The sequence below is a fragment of the Corvus kubaryi genome, unplaced genomic scaffold (assembly GCF_017639235.1).
Source record: "Corvus kubaryi isolate FWS band 111438036 unplaced genomic scaffold, C.kubaryi_AGA036_p1.0 37357, whole genome shotgun sequence".
NCBI lineage: Eukaryota > Metazoa > Chordata > Aves > Passeriformes > Corvidae > Corvus > Corvus kubaryi.
Window position 1 is genome coordinate 15,140,267 of NW_024581117.1, and position 16,376 is coordinate 15,156,642.

At 44.5% G+C, this 16,376-nt stretch overlaps 1 protein-coding gene across 1 annotated transcript; it reads right to left on the reverse strand.

The window, feature by feature from the left end:
- Positions 1-4,437: 4,437 nt before the first annotated feature.
- On the reverse strand, positions 4,438-4,788 carry LOC121667279 (endogenous retrovirus group K member 6 Pro protein-like). The gene has a single exon (XM_042033733.1). The coding sequence runs from the start codon at positions 4,786-4,788 to the stop codon at positions 4,438-4,440; it is 351 nt and encodes a 116-aa protein (XP_041889667.1).
- Between the last annotated feature and the right edge of the window lie 11,588 nt (positions 4,789-16,376).

Sequence of the window (16,376 nt, forward strand, 5' to 3'; positions counted from 1 at the left end):
AAGGTAGAAGGAGGGAGACTGCTACCCTTTTCCTTTACTCCAGTTAACAACTTGAGAATCACAATTTCCATCTGTCCTGGGTTGCAGTGTATTCTATTACCATCCTCATGAGCTGTTGAAACCAGGTGGGGCAGTGTTTCCTTGCCTCCTCCCCCCAGACTATCTTTCTGTTAATGGCCCATCACTGTCCTGCCGCCTGACTCAGAGATAACTCCCTCTGGACTATCTCCTGTTAATGAGCCTAATCAACACTTGGTCTCATGACTCATTACCCCATTGTGAGATGTTCCACCCAGAGGGAAGAACCAAGCATCCCATCATGGATATAATCTGAGACTGAACACCAGAGACAAGCCTTCCCACTGGATTTCCAGAGGACAGGAGCTACACAGCCACCATTGGACCTTCTGAGGAGGAGCAGACCCTTTTTCTACAGGATTGCCACTTCAGGAGGACTGCAGCCACCATTCTACCAGACTGCTACCACCACCCTGAGTAACAGGGTGCCAGGTTGTATCCTAACTCTGTCAGTTTAACCCAGTGTTATCTGCTTTTATTGTTTTTTCTTTTCCCCTCCTTTTATTTTCCTATTAAATTGTTATTCTGACTTGGTGTCTCCCACTAGTTTGTTTTCAAGCTAGTACACCATCATAGTCCATATAAGATCATTTTTGGTGTGCCAATTTGTGTGCTGAATTATTCTTTAAACCTTGGAGTATCGTAATGTTTGGGGTGAGGGTGGTAAGCTGGCCAAGGCTACAAGGACCCCCTTGAAGGTGTGCAGGGATCCTGGCCCATGCCCTGTTTCCACAAATAAGAAACACTCCCCGGGGCAACACTTTGGGATGGAGCGAGGATGAAGAAGGCATATGACTGGTGTAATTGGACCAATTTGGAGAATTATAAACTTTGTTAGTTGGTGATACATTTTTTTTTATGGGTAGACCTAATAAGGTCAAGGTGGTTCAAATGTTGGCCAGATAGTTTATAATAAAATTGCACACAGTAGTGAGCTTTGGAGGACCCCAGTAAGTCCAATTCCTGGGGTTCCTCTGGTGCTTGCAGAAGACTCTTGGTCCACTCGTCCCAAATGTCTACTGAATTGGGTTTCTTACCTATATATGGGTATTCATGTGCTGCTAGAGGAATCCCTACCAGGCACGTCGACAGTGGGTTGTCTAGGCTGCCCATGGACAGGCACAAGTTGTCTTGTTTTAATGTCTTTGCTAGGGTCATGCGGATATTACGGTTGGGCTGTGGGACAACCCAGCTGAGGGCCTGTGGCGCTGTGCAGAGCGTCCAGGCAGCAGTGAGGGCAGCACCAAGGTAGATGGGTCTCATCTTTAGATAGGGATGGGGCTTCTGATAGGGAATATAAATGAAAATTCGTTAGCTTTGAGGTGAAAGGGAAGGGTTGTCTTCACTTTTCCTCCCTCCTCCCTTTCCATTTCCCCTTTTCTTTGTTTTTTTTTTTTTTTTAATGAATACTGTTGGCAGGGGTAGAGGGTTTGGGATATTCTGGTTGGAGGTAAGCGAGGGCTAGGGAGGGGAGGGAACAGGAAAGTAGGTATATAGGTAAGTGGGGTTTTAGGGATAACTGGGGAATAATTTGTTACTTATAACAGTGTTGGCCCGATGAGTGTCTGGCCTGTAGTTTACAATTTTTTAAGTAGAGTTCTTCTTGGAGCTGCATTTTGTCTGTGGCCTGGTGACAGGACGGTGGATTCTTTCTGACAGTCGACGCTTCCTCTGTCTCCAGGCTGAGCTTCTCTGGTTATCTGGACCTGATGTGTCAGACTCAGCTATTTCGGTTATTATTTGTGGAGGCAGTGTGTGCAGGGCCTAAGTATGGTTTGATGTTTTTTCCTGGGAACCGCTTTGGGGTGGATGGTAGTGAAACACAGGCATACCCCTTTCCCCCCAGGTAATCAGCTGGAAAGGTCCAGAAATCTGATGTGTTTCTGGGTCTTTGATCAGCACTTGTGGTTTTTCAGTGAGTTTAGCTCCGGTCAAATTCGACAAGTGCCGGAGTATTGGGGGGTCAGGCTCAGATGATGTACAGTTTAGGAAGTTAATAACGTAGAGAGCCTTACAGAGTCTCGCAACAGGAGACATAATCTCTGTTTCTCTCCGCTGTTGATTGATGACTCTTTGATGGTCTGATAGGTCCATTCTACGATGGATTGTCCTGTGGGATTAGTGGGTATGCCCCTCATGTGTTTTACCCCCCAACTGGTTGAAGAAATCTTTCAATTTGCGGGAGGCATAGGTGGGCCCATTATCTGTTTTTATTTGTTCAGGGACTCCCAGGGTGGCAAATGCAAGGAGAAAATGCTTGGTGGTGTGGGTGGCATTTTCTCCTGCGTGGGCTGATGCAAACACTGCCCCAGAAAATGTGTCAACTGACATGTGCACATACTTAGACATTCCGAAGGATGGGAAGTGGGTCACGTCAGACTGCCGTAATTGGCAGCTGTTCAGGCCCCAGGGGTTAACTCCGGTACCCATAGATGGTACCTGGTAATTTTGGCAGTTTGGGCACATTGCTACAATTGCTCTCGCTTGATCTTTCTAGAGCTTGAACATTCTGATGAGGGCAGGTACATTTTGATGATGAAATGCATGTGATAACTTCGCCTGAGTGAAGACGTCACGGATGTTAGCAGTCTCTGCTGACATGGCTCTAGCGTGCCTGCTTTCTTGTTCCCTTCAGCAATGGCTCCTGGGAGGTCATTGTGTGACCTTACATGCATAATATGATACGGTTGCTTTCTGTGGGAGATTAAATTAATTAATGTAGAAATTAATTGGTGTAAATTTGAATTGGAGACCTCCTTGAGAAAGGTGTGTTCAGCCCTCATAGCTATGCCAGCAACGTAAGCTGAATCTGTGACCAGATTTGTCTTTGAATTTCTCAAAGGCTCTGACAACAGCGGCTAGCTCAGCAATCTGTGGTGATCCTTCCACTACTTGGACATCAGACTCCCACTTCTGAGTCTTGGGATCCCTCCAAGTTGTTACTGACTTATGGGATGACCCTGAGCCATCAGTAAAAACGGTTAGAGCTTTGAGAGGTGTTCTACTTTGGATTAATTTTGGCATCAAATTAAAGGCTGAATCGCGATAAAAAAGTTTATGCTGGCACATGAATGGAAATTTGGCCTGGGTAGCTATCCAGGGCGAACTGGAGGCTCTCATTGGTCTGGAGCAAATGCTCCAGATCCCCAGTGGTCAATGGCAAGTAAATGCATGTGAACTCACACCCTGCAAGAGAGCAGAGGTGAGTTCTGGCCTTTTTTATTAGATGTGCCATCCTTTCTTGAGGAGTGGTTTTTGTTTTTGTAGGCTGATTGCTTGTAAAGATCCATTCAAGTATTAGTAAAGGGCCTCTGAGTTGAGGATCACACTGAAAGACTAACCTGTAGAAATGGGGGGCCTTACCCAAAATGGTAAACTGGAGGGGCAGGCTGGGCTCGATGCGATGGGCTTGGCATGAAGACAGGGCCTCCTGGACTTCGGTGATGGAATCTTGGGCTTCTGGTATGAGGGCGCATGGAGAGTCCAGGTCTTTGCCGCTGCGGAGAAGACTGAAGGGGGGGGGGCAAGGTCCTCTGTCATAATCCCTAATAGGGGACATAGCCAACTGATGGACCCACACAACTTGTGTAAATCTCTTAGGGTCTTTGGGTCATCTTGGATGGTGAGTTGCTGCGGTGCGATGGTCCTCTCACAGATCTGGAATCCACAGTAAGTCCATGGGCTGGAGTGCTGCACTTTGTCTTTACGGATCTCAAACTCTGCTTCCTCTGTGGCTTCGATAGTCCTTTTAACAGTCATGTCCAAGTTAAGTTTTCTCTGATGCACAGATCAGGGTGTCATCTGTATAGTGGTGAATGATTGCGTCCGGGAACAGGCTCTGGATGGGGGACAGAACGTGGGCGACAGACAGCTGGCAGATGGTCGGGTTGTTCTTCATGCCTTGGGGAAGGACAAGCCAGTGGTACCTTTTGAGTGGGGCCTTTCTGTTGAGGGAGGGGATGGAGAAAGCAAACCAGGGGGCATCCTGAGGGTGGAGTGGGATGTTGAAGAAGCAGTCTTTTATATCTATGATGGCAAGCATCCGCTCTCTGGGCAGCATTGATGGCGAGGGCAGGCCGGGCTGGAGGGGACCCGTGTCCTCAGTGACTTCATTGATCTTATGGAGGTCGTGGAGGAGCCTCCACCTGTCCTTGCCGGGCATTTTCAGCACAAAGACAGGGGAGTTCCAAGGGCTGATGGTCTCAATGATGTGACCTTAGGCAAGATGTTCTTCCACGAGGGCTTCTAGAGCACACAACTTTGCCTTGGAAAGGGGTCACTGCTCGATCCACACTGGGTCCTTTTGTTTCCAGGTGAGCCGAGGGATGGAAGGTGGTGTGCGCCTCTCAGTGGCCCCAGTTAGAAATCCTTACTGGGGATGTATAAGGAAGCCCCCCATTGGGTCAAGAGGTCCCTGCCCCATAAGGTGATGGGGGCCCTCACCACAAATGGCTGGATGGTCGCTAGCTTGCCTTCGGGGCCTTCGATGATGACATTCCGCTTGCTCTGCATAGATACTGTGGCTCCACAGATTCCAGAAATCACACCTGCCACTGGCTGCAGTTCCCCGTTCGCTGGCCACTCGGAGCGGGTGATGATGGTCACATCTGCGCCAGTGTCCAGCATCCCTGGTCGGTAGATCTGCTCCCCCTTACAGAGCAGGCCGCACTCAATGGTAGGCTTATTTGAGCCCACAACCTGTGCCCACATTATGGGTGGATTGAGTGGAGCCTGTTCTGGGCAGTCCTGTGGAAGCAAAAAGGCTTGTGCAAGCGGTGTTTCCCATGAAAGGTAAAAGGGTGGGTCTGTGCAGCAAAGCTGGACAAAGATCTCTTGTCCAGGGTGTACTGTTTGTATTTCCAGTAATATGAAAATCTGTTCTGGACCATGAAAAGTGTCACCTAGGATGAGAATGTCCCATGGACCATTTTGCAGTCTGTACTTCCCTGTGCGGATATGGTAAAAAGACTCATCTGCAAAGTCAGTGGACAGCGCGGTTACCAGCTGGCACTGGGTTCCCATCTGTATCGCTCTGTGTCATGGGTCCCTTTCATGCACGCTGGGATCTCCGGGGATGATGGTGCCTTCCGAGATCCACCTGCTTGCTCCTGACACTTGGCAGTGGATTTTGCATACTGGTCGAAGTGATATGGCTTTGATTTGTTGTCAAAGTGTGGTGCCGTCCCACACTCTGCTGGAAGTTTCCCGGGCACTGTTGATACCACTGCTGTCTCTGGGGCCTTTGGTAGATAGTGCAACGGTCCTGGGTGGGTGACTTTTCTGGGCAGTCCTTTATAAAGTGTCCAAATTCTCTGCAGTTGAAACAGTGGATGTTATCTTTTGAAGCCACCGCTGCAAATGCACCAGATACCCTGTTGGGGTTTTAGTTTAGTCCTAGTTTTTTTTCTGTTAAAGGAATTTTCCCCCTATACATGTTGCTAGGGGAACAAATGGCCGAGTATTTAAGAAAAACAAAGGACCTGGCTGCTCTTTTTGTTTCACCTGGGTGTGTGGGCAGTCGGTCTGGGTGTTCAGAGAGAGAGAGAAGCTGCTTGTCCTTCGGCCATTTTTCTTTCTGCTGGAGCAACCCCGGGATCCCCAGCCCGCCTTCCCTGCCCTGCTGGGAGCTGGGCTGTGGCCGCCCTGCCCCCGCCGCTGCTTCGAGCCTTCGCTACGCTGTAGCCGTGCTCACCCTGCCTGCCCCAACCCCTGGGGGGGGGGGTTCTCTGTTTGGATACACCTCATCTGCCACCCGGGATTTGTGCTCGTCCCTGCCGCTCCAGCCTGCTGGTCCAGCCTGCTGTTCCCGAGGGTCTGGCCGGACACCGGGATCGGCTGCCCAGGGGTTTGTGAAGCCTTTGTCCCATCCCTCCCGGGATCCCCGGAGCACCGGTGCCGCATGCTCCCCGAGCTCGCTCCGGAGCGCCCCCTGCAGCCGCGGGGGAACCATCGCACCTGCCCTGCTCACCGGGAGCCGCCAGCGCCCCTGCCGGCTGCGAGCGGAACTGCACCCAAGGGGAAAGGGCCTGACAGCCGAGAAGGCTGGGACTGGGTTTGTGATTGTTTGCTGTTACTGCCATGGTTATTGCTGTTTGTTTGACTGGTTATATATATAATAGTAAAGAACTGTTATTTCTATTTCCCACATCTTTGCCTAAAAGCCCCCTTGATTTCAAAATTAGAATAACTCAGAGGGAAGGGGGTTGCATCTGCCATTCCAAGGGAGACTTCTGCCTTCCTTAGCAGACACCTGTCTTTCAAACCAAGACATACCCCTTCTGCAATGCCCTTTGCAAGTGCTTGGGCAACTGCGTTTTCGGTGGACGTATGGCTCGTGCAGCCTTCCACCATTTGCTCTATGGCGGCTTCCATGTCCAGGGGTAAAGCCCTTAGGATAGCCTTACATTGTTCATTAGCATTTGCCACAGCAAGTTTACTCAAAAGTTCCTTTCGTCCCTCTGGACTTCCTATTTGTTTTTCCAGGGTTACCTTTAACCTCTCCACGAATTTAATGAAACTCTTGTCCACTCTTTGATGTTAGAAAAATGTTGTGTGGGTATGGAGTCATCAGGGTAAGAAGCAGTGGTGTTTTTGCTGCAATGGATATATCCTGCAGTGCAGCTTCAGGTACAGTGTTTGTTTGGTCTGAGGGTTTTTGAAGTTCACCTTCTCCGGCTGATTGCTCAACAGTCAAATTTGGCCAACCCACATCTTTGGAATAGGAGTCAGATAGTGTTTTTAATTGTCTTTTCAAATGCCTCTCCCATAGTATATATTCAGCTGGCCTAAGAAAGCAGTTAACAGTGTTTTTAATGTCATGCAGAACGAGCGTGTAGGTGGAGAAGGTGGCTTCTAATAAGTTTCTAAAAAAATGGGATCCCCCCGTGTTCCTTAGCAACTTTGCAAAGCTCTTTGATTTCTCTGTAGGGAATTGGCTCCCATATTCTTATATTTGTGGGTCCTCCCAGCCTCCCTTTCATAAAAACGACTGGGAAGGCTGAATTCCCAATCTCCCTCCACAATCTTTTGTTAACACTGCAACATGAGGCAGTAAATCCCAACATTATATGCTGAAAAAAAACCCCTTCACTTTGTTTATTTTGGACCTGTCATTTGGCAAGGTTACAGTAAAATATTTTTCTAAATATTGTATCATGCTATAATAAATGCAAGTAGAGCTTTTCAAATTGGGATATCCAAAGTTAGATATCTAATTTAATCTTGAAAACAACTTAGATTTCTTTCAGAAGTGCCTACATTTATGTTGAAAACTAGTGGGTCAAGTGTTCATTTCCCTTTCTAAAATTACATGTAACAAAATAAATGTAATTGAGTTTTATTCAGTGGAAAATTCATTTTCACTCTCTTCCTCACCAGCAAGAAGTATTATTTCTGACATTCATATGCCCATTCCCTATGCATTAATTTTGAGGGGAAAAATACAAACGAAGCATTTAATTTAAATGATGTTTCATCTTCTAATGGTATTTCTGCCAATTTTCAATAGTTAATGCCAGTGTTAATGAAACTTGATTTCTGAGCAATTATGCAATGCATTTCATACTGGCAAACTGATTAATTAGGACCTTTTGTTGGGAAGCCAGAGTAACAGCTAACACAGTGTCTGCATGTGGGGGGGCGAGGGGGGGCTTAAAATTCAGATGAAATTCTGTAGCTTTATTAAATTTTCAGGCTGGACGCTAATGGCAAAACTGTAGCAGCATTTAAAGCAAAGGTGGCTGCAGGTGAGATCTTTATTGCCAGCTCAAAGATGAGCATGGTACAAAGAACATTTCTCCAAAATGACATCTGCCATTTACTGCTGGTGTTCTTTGGGATGCTGCTTTTCAGCTGAGCTCCCCTGCTCCACTGCATTGTTGCTGATCCAGTTCTGCATCCTGAGACAGCCCAAAAGGACCAGCACCAGGAGCTGCAGGAAGAGAGGAGAGAGCTTCCAGCAGGGCGGTAAAGGCAGAAACAGGAGCCAAGGATGCCTGTCAGTGCTGGCTGTTTACTGATACTCTTGGATCCTGCAGTGACATGGGTTTAAACTGACACCAGAGTTCATTCCTTGGGGTTGGTGGGGGGAGAGAAGGAAGCAGTCCAATCCTGTAGAGAGATGCAGGTCCACTACAGGAGTATTTCTCATGTATACCAAGAGCCTACAAGCTGAAATTATAGATTGGCAATCTGCTCATGGTTAACACTTGAGTAATTGTTCCTTCTTGTCCCAGATAGTAGTGTTTTATTTTACCTTTTCAATTCCTTACACTCTTTTTTCAAAGTGCTACTTTCCCTAATGGAATGAGAAGAAATTGAATTCTCTTCCTGAATCATGTCACTGATGTTCATCCTCTGTTACTCATGTTCCTGTTCAGGTCTTTAATCAAGAAGTCAGTCTGTCTGTCTTCTTTCTAATGCCTGATCTTTTTTCCTGCAGTTTTCACTGTGCTCTCCCTGCAGCTTCATGGCTTAATGTGTGTGTGCCTGCCTTCCCTGGCAGCTGCCCAGCTGAAGCCCTGCAGAGCTTCCCTCCATTATTGTGTGCCGGCCAGCTCTTGAGTTCCTTGTGGTTTAGTGGAGGGGACTGGCATGTGTTTATACTTTTTGTTTGTTTTCTTCCTAATGTTCCATTTTCTAACTCGTAAGTTTTGTGAGGACTCACAACTCACAGGCTGTTCTTGGGGGTTTGTGAGTCATGTTTTTCACCTCATGCCGTTGATTTCCATTTTTAGCTCCTGTATTTGAGGTGCACTGAATGTGCTGTGTTTACTGGGTGGTGCTTCCACAATCCATTGAACTTCTAAAATGTACATGTAATACAGACTTTGGTGCATTATTTCTGGCTTTCTGTAAATAAATTTCTGCTTTGCTCTGTGCTACCAATTACTTAATATACTATGAAATGTTGCAGGAAAACTGATGCAAGCGTTCTGTAACTTCATTGCTAATGTATTCATTCTGAGATACATGAATCTGTTCTACAAGCACTACAGGCCTTCCAAGGTAATTTGGCTTTTAGATTTCTTTAAGTTGAAACATTTAAAAAGGAAGTTTTCCCAATTGAACTGATCTGAATATACTGTAAGAGGCTCTGTTTTCTGTGCTGCTTTACTCCCTTAGAAGAAATTTCAGCTACACTTACGGTCATGAAATTTCGTTCTTAACTACAGACTGCTGTAAAAATTCAGCAACATCTTGAATATCTGCTTTCATTTCTAAAGAGCACAGAAATCTTTCTCAGTTTGATGTCGTTCAGTAGCTGTCCATTCCAATTTGTAATTACATAAGGTCACGGTAGAACATCAGTAGTGCTGAAGTATTCCACTGCGAGTACTGGGGGAAAAAATGCTTCTGCTAAGACTTGCTTTATTAAGGAAATAAGTAATGTATATGTGAGGAGCTGTAGTCATGGATGTATGTAACCAGAAGCAAATTAATTCCATTTCTATTCTTAAACAAGGTCTCAGTAAAAGAGGTGAGGTTGAAACTTGTTATTTGACCTGCTGAGTTTCTTTAAATTAAGTTTAAAGGGTAATTGATCAGGAACATATAAAAAAACCCTTGTTTGCTCTGAGTGTTTCTGAAGAGATGCTGATGAGTAAGGAGTCATCTCAACAAGATAGCTCAAACACTCATCCATGGGGAACATGCAGGGCTAGATTTGGGTTATGTTTTCACTGGGTGCCTGGACACTTGAGTGTTAGGTCTTTTCCTGTCTGAACTCACCTTCTGAAATCTGAAGTTCCCATCTTCTATTGATCACCTTTGATCTTGCCAAGCTCTGCTTGTGCTGCTATTTCTATATTCAGTCTTTATTCAATAAATAGCATAAAAAATTTTTGGGGTAGGACATGGGTTTTGGTAGAGGGTAGTTACAGGCTGTGTGTAGTTAGAGTGGTTCTTGAATAGTACTGCCTTATGAAAATCTCCTAAGTATAGTCCATTTATAAGCCATGCAAAAATCACTATTTTATAATCCATGCTACCTATGCTTTCACTGTCTGAGCCTTCCATCTAATATGCTTATCTGTGGAATCTGTTCCACTTTCCACAGTAAAATGTGTATGTTTACAGGCTCACAGAGGAAAAGAATTTAAAGAAGAGCACACTCCAGATATATAAAGATTAAAAGTCATGCCCCTGTCATGGTATTTAGTTTGTTTGTTTTATCCCACTGTGGGACAGCTTTGAGAAAACAGAGTAGTGTGCTTGTCAGTCCAAATCAAGCAGAGGAGAGCTGTGTCCTGTGTTCTGGAGCAGAGTCTTGAGGCTGTGAAGGCCCCTGGTATTACAGTGGTACGTACCCATGGGCAGTTGGCTGGAATGAGGAAACCAGGTGAATTCTGGAGTAGATCAGCCTGGTGTGCTTCATAGCCATCTTTTCTTGTTCACACTGAGATAAAGAGAACAGATGATTTTTTTTTTTTTTTTTTCCCTTCAGACTGGCATGAACAGAATTTGTAGTGTTGGTTCCTGTATGCGTTTAGATTATTGGTTTACATGAGGTTTCTCATTAAAATTCTATGCTGATAAAGACAGTTTGGAATTAATTGTCTTGCACTCTTCAGTGTGTGAAATAGTGCATGAAAAAATACCTTTTCTGTTTCATAATAATTCAAAGCATTGCAATAGTCTGAGTTTTTTAAATCATAGCTTCAACATACAAATTGCCTTATTTAATGTTTCTTATAGTCAGTCTTAAACTTCTGAGGAAGGGTTCTCAGCTACAAGTACTGTATCAGTGCAGGACAGAATAAATACATAAATATTTCTGCAAAAAAAGTTAAAAGTCTCTCTGCAGAGTTATAAATCTGCTTCAGTACTTTCTCTACCTTCTCTCGTATGTACCTCCCAAATTCAGCTTGTTAAGGACTGCTGGCATATGAGAGCTTTCCTTTACAAGATTCTGTTTCAGTGTTTTCCCTCCATAGAGAAGACTGGTATTAGATAGCCTTCTGAACCAGCAATTCTGTTTTCTGAAGCAGAGAATTAAGATTTCTCTTCTTTACTGTGGAGAAGCCAGTGTGTGTCTCGTATTCACGCTAGACTGTCCTGACATACCAGCAGCAGCAAATGTAAAAATAGTGTGTCCAGGCATCTAGGACAGCAGAACACGATTTTCTAGCAGAATCTATATCAGAAATGTCTCACAGGTTGTGATCCTTATGCATATCAAGATACCTTTCAATTGCTCCAGGAGTGCTGGGAGCTGTCCCGTGGTAGAAGGTCAAATTTACACTCTTCAGCAGAAGCACCCAGCCCCTTGCACTGGAATTCCCCCTCAGTGGAAGTGCTTCATCTTCAGAGCCCTGACAATGGGTTTTTCAGATTATGCTGCTCTGGATGATGCACTTAACGTTTTGTCTTAGTGCTATTGTTAGTGTTTCTCTAGGTCCTGAATCTCTGTGGGCAGATCAGGATCATGTATTAAAACAGGGTAAAATACTGGATCAGTGCACAGTGACATTTGGGTGGAGTAGTTTTTCCTGGGATACTTCCTATAGCTGTACTGTCAACCTGCCCAATAATGTAATTTATTTCTCTTGCTGAATGTTATTTAGCTTCTCCTGTAATTCAGGTTGGAGTAACATGTAGAGAGTACTGCCTTGGACCTGGAATATGGGCTGCCAGGGGTACATGAATGACACGGGTTACCCGTAAAATTTACTCCAGTGCATTGTGTCCCAGTTTGCTTTTCAGGAGGTGGCACAGGCCAGGCCTTTCTTGTGTCTTACTTGGCTAAAGGAAATAAAAGTAACTAACTAGAGTGTTGAACATAGGGAATCCTTTACAAATACGACATTTACTTGTTAAATACTGAAGAAATTCTAATCTCTTTCTAAACACTAAGTGCTTTGACTCCCTGCCGTCTCCCTCTACTCTCTCCCTCTTCCAAACAGGCCACAGTTTCATGTTTTTCTTGCAGTCTCTTCTCCTGTCTTGCTCAGAACTTGCTGTTCACTGTAAGAGCATTTCCCTTGTTCTCCAGCCATCAGTGAATCACCAGTGTGCAGCCCTGCCACATCACATTAAGCTTGTCGCTCATTCTTTGTGTCTTTGTGTCATTTACAAGGGATTTCACCTTAAGGTTTTGGTTTATATGTTGCTGTTCTTCAGCTGAAGTAAGTTCTCTGTGGCTTTCTTCTCTTCTGTTGTTTGTGTGCATGTGAAACAGGGTACTGAATAAACTCAATTACAGGAAGAGTTGGAAAAATGAGCATGGTGATAATATAATTTCCTGGTGCTTAGTTGCAGCAGGAAACAGTTAAGGCATCCCAGCAGTGGTGGGGTGAATGCAGAGTCTCAGGAGAAACTATGGAGAGCAAAACAGCTTTATATATAAAGGCAGAAAAAATGAAATTTGCCTTCTAAGGTGCTGACATATGCAGTAATAAAAAACTGGTTGCAGTGGCAAAATCAATTTTGCCTTAGCCTTTACCTTGATTCTTGAATGGCTTTACAGAAGTGAATTATACACATTTTTTAATTGCATCACTTGTGTTGCTTTATAGTAAGTCTCAGGACAAGTGACTTTCCCCAGATGATATATAAAAAAGCTGAGAGAAGGGTCCAGTCTCCCTCCTCCAACAGTATTAAACACAAGAGGGTGAATAAAAGTGGTAGTTTTGCTACTGTATTGCAATGTCAGTACAAAAATCAATTTCTTTTGTTTCGGAGATGCCTGGTGCCTTCTGAATATGGTATTTAGTGATCCTGCAAAGATAGTGAAAAAAGTGAAAGGGATGTCAAGAGAAAATCCATCTGTAGAGGAAAAAATCAGTGGTTTTTAATTCATTTCAATTTCTCATTTTACAAACTTCATTACGTCCAATTCTATTATAATAATCCACTCTCTCAATATAAGAAATAATTGGAAGAAGGAGGTTCAACTGGATTAGATAATTAATTTATCTAAGTCTTGAAATGTTTCTGGGTTTTTTTCAGTCAGATATAACAAAATTACAGAAGCTCATGCACAAAAGATTTATCCAAATAAGTCATTCTGGTCTGTACTTGTTATAAATTCCTACTGAACGAATTCATCATCACCAAAACACAGCAATTTAAATGTTAGCAGGAGTTCACAGAGGTATAATACACTGCCAGTGCGGCTGTTCCTGATCAGTTCCGCTGTCAGAGTAACGCATGCTGCACCTCAGGCAGCAAGGCAGGGCCTGCTGCTTATGTGGCCCAGCAAAGCATGCAGTGAAATGATCCTAACTGTGACTTGAGTACCTAAACGCTGGCTTTGTTTTGTTGTCATGCGTTGAATAAAAGCCTCATTGTAAGAGAGTCTCTTATTGGACTCTCCTACAATGGAATGCCCACAGTTGCCCAATCCATATTCAGTTGTTCTGTTCTTGGGAGATGATACCAAGTTACCTGGGGGTGTGTGCTGCTCTGAAGGCTGGGAACAGAACCCTCTGGGGTGCCTCCTGCTGCTGGGTCAGCGCTGTGGGGGTGGGAGGCTGCATGGGTGGAGCTCTGTCTGCATGACCAGCCTGGGCTCTCACAGTGGGTTCCTTGCACGGGGCATCTCGGGAGGATTGCCTGCATCCTGTTACCATTTTGATGGAGAGCAGTAGGCACTGCTTCTTGGAATTTCCCTACAGTCTTGCATACCTGTTATGTCCTTACCTACCTGGCTAAGAGAGAAATAAAATGGCTCCCTCAGAGATCCAGAATTAAAATAAAAGTACAAACCTGATGGTTGCTGTGCTTCTGGGGAGAGCTAAACTTCAGAGATCAGAGTATTGAAAGCAGTGTCTCCAAAACTCAGAGACAGCAGTACAGAAGTAGTAAGCAGTGCCAGAGAGGTGGCTGAGGTCTTCAAAATACTTCTTATTCTTCCCTTTGTTACTCTAGTTCTTGGGAGATAGCTGGTTACCTTGAGGCCCCTTTACCAAGAGATTGCAGTGCTGTGGCTTCCAGAGTCTGGTGAATGATTCCTGTTTTTAAAGGAGAAATCTTGTTTTCTAATCTCTGTCTTGTTTTCTTTCAGGACACATGGTTTGCTATCTGTTCTCAGAGCACAAAAGTTTAAGGATGGGAATTTAAAAAAAAATAACCTTTTTCTAAACAAGGAAATACTATTGCTGTTGCCAAATTATAGATCAGAGGGAGAAGCCTTTGGCTACTGCATTTAAGTTTGTTGACTTTGTAGGTGGAGCCTGCTCTGTTTGCAGTCTAAGGTTTTGAGTGCTTTGTAAGCTCTTCTGTATGTGCTGCTTTAATTCTTGTAGTGTTTTGCTACTAATCCCTGTTTTATCCTCCCTTTAGGTATCAGAATCTTTAGGCATTACGGTGGGCAATTAACACAGCTTGCCAAAACAGCTTGGCACTTCAGTAAAAAAGATTGGAGTCTTACTGCCAGGGAGGCAGAGTGGGAACGATGACAATTAGGCTGAAGCTGGTCAGCGGATCTTTTATTCATTTATGGAGATCTAAATACAAGGGAAAATCTGTCTGCAAGGGGAAAAGAGATGTGTTGAAGAAATATGGGGAGTTTATCTCTCTGCTTCTCTCAGGTTAGACAAGCAGAAGGGCATGAGCAGGGTTGGGATTATATTGATTTTACAGAACAAAGAAAAACCTTTCACTCCAGAAGCAGGGATGGAATTCAGGTAAATGTTGGATGTGTATAAGTAATGCAGTATTAAAAGCATTGCAAAGTGATCCGAGTGCTGTCCCAGCTCATCTGCTTCCAGCAGGTTGGCCCATGAGGGTGTTTGTTATCCAGTGCTTGGGGATGTGTCAGTCCTAGCACTGCCTTTTTCTTCAGTGACAGGCAAAATGTCCCTTGAATCCCATCTTTAGAGATCAGTCCAGTGAAAATGACAAGTGAGCTTACTTAGGAAGGTGTTTGGTGGCTACTTTCAAAATCCTTACTGTGTGCTGATAATGAATTGGTAGCCTCCAAGTGCTGAGTACAAGGTGGGCACATATAGGAGGAACTGCATACAAAGAACCTCCCCCAGAGGCATTTCTGGAGGAAAGCAGCACCTATTTCTGCCCCCTTGGGAAGTGCTGCCTTAACAATGGAATTACAAAACAGAAGTTTCCCATGTTCTGTAAGTGTCACTTTTTCTCTTACCTCCCTTTTCCTCCTGAGCTCAGAAAGGGGTAACAAGTTCTCTCATCAGAATTCATTCCCAGCAGCGGCGCAGAGGAGAACTGGGATGGCCACTGGCACTCACAGGTGGTGTTCTGCCAGCCCACAGGCTCCACACTCGGGGTGAAGGTGCCAAGGAGGGAGTGGGGACAGCGAGGAAAGCCCAAGGAGACAGTTGTGAGCAGGGCACTGGGAAGGTGGAGCTGTGCCCAGGTGGCACAGCAGCTGGTATTGTTAGAGGTACTGGAATGGGGGGAGGAGGAGACTCACCTTAAAGCTTTGCCTCTGTTACACACCCAGCTCCAGGGAATTATAACAGAGTTTGGCTTGTGACTGGGTTCCCAAAAAACCAAACTTCCGTTTTGATCACAGACTGAACCCATTTTATTGAGATCTATATCTGGGAATATCCAGTGTGGGCAGTGTCTTACATACAAGCTGAAAAAGCCAAATAGAATAGAGAAGGCCTGGGACAAGAGGAATGAACACTGAATGGTTTGGCAGATTTGAGTCTTGAATTTTATTCCAGTGACAGGGTTGTCTACACTCTGTTTATTTTTAGCCAAGACTATGGGTTTAATTCACAGTAACTGCTTCAGATGTAATCTCTGCGATGGATACAGTAACTGAAATGTTAATACATTTGTATGTGCTATATTCATTCCAGAGCCCTGAGAACAAGAGGTTCTTCCAGGGCAGAAAATAGGGAAGAGTAGTTGAAGGATAGGATGCTGGGGGAAGTGAAGCATCTTAGTCACTCTTGTTAACGTAACAACTACTTGTCTTGGAAGTTATATTGGCTGGTGTAATGCTTGTAGCTAGACAAAAATTATTTCAGTGATAATAGAGCTCATCCTGAGCCAAAAAGTTGTCTCATTTCCGTTTCTTTGTATAGAAAGTATTAATATCCTATTCAAACTCTTGAAAGCTTTGCAGACATAATTATTCTGTGCTTTATTTTTAGTTGCTGGGGGCTCAAGTTCCAGTTTGATTTCTGACTGACTAGATGCAGTTGCTCTACTCTTGCTGTAAGATGCAGCCATTTTTTCCCTGTCAGATTAATTCAAAAGCAGAAAATTGAGGCTATGTGAAATGCTGCACCTTTGTAAGGTGACACATTCATGTACTTCTATGTACTTGCTATGAATTCTAACAATTTACCAGTAACTAAATATTATGTAAT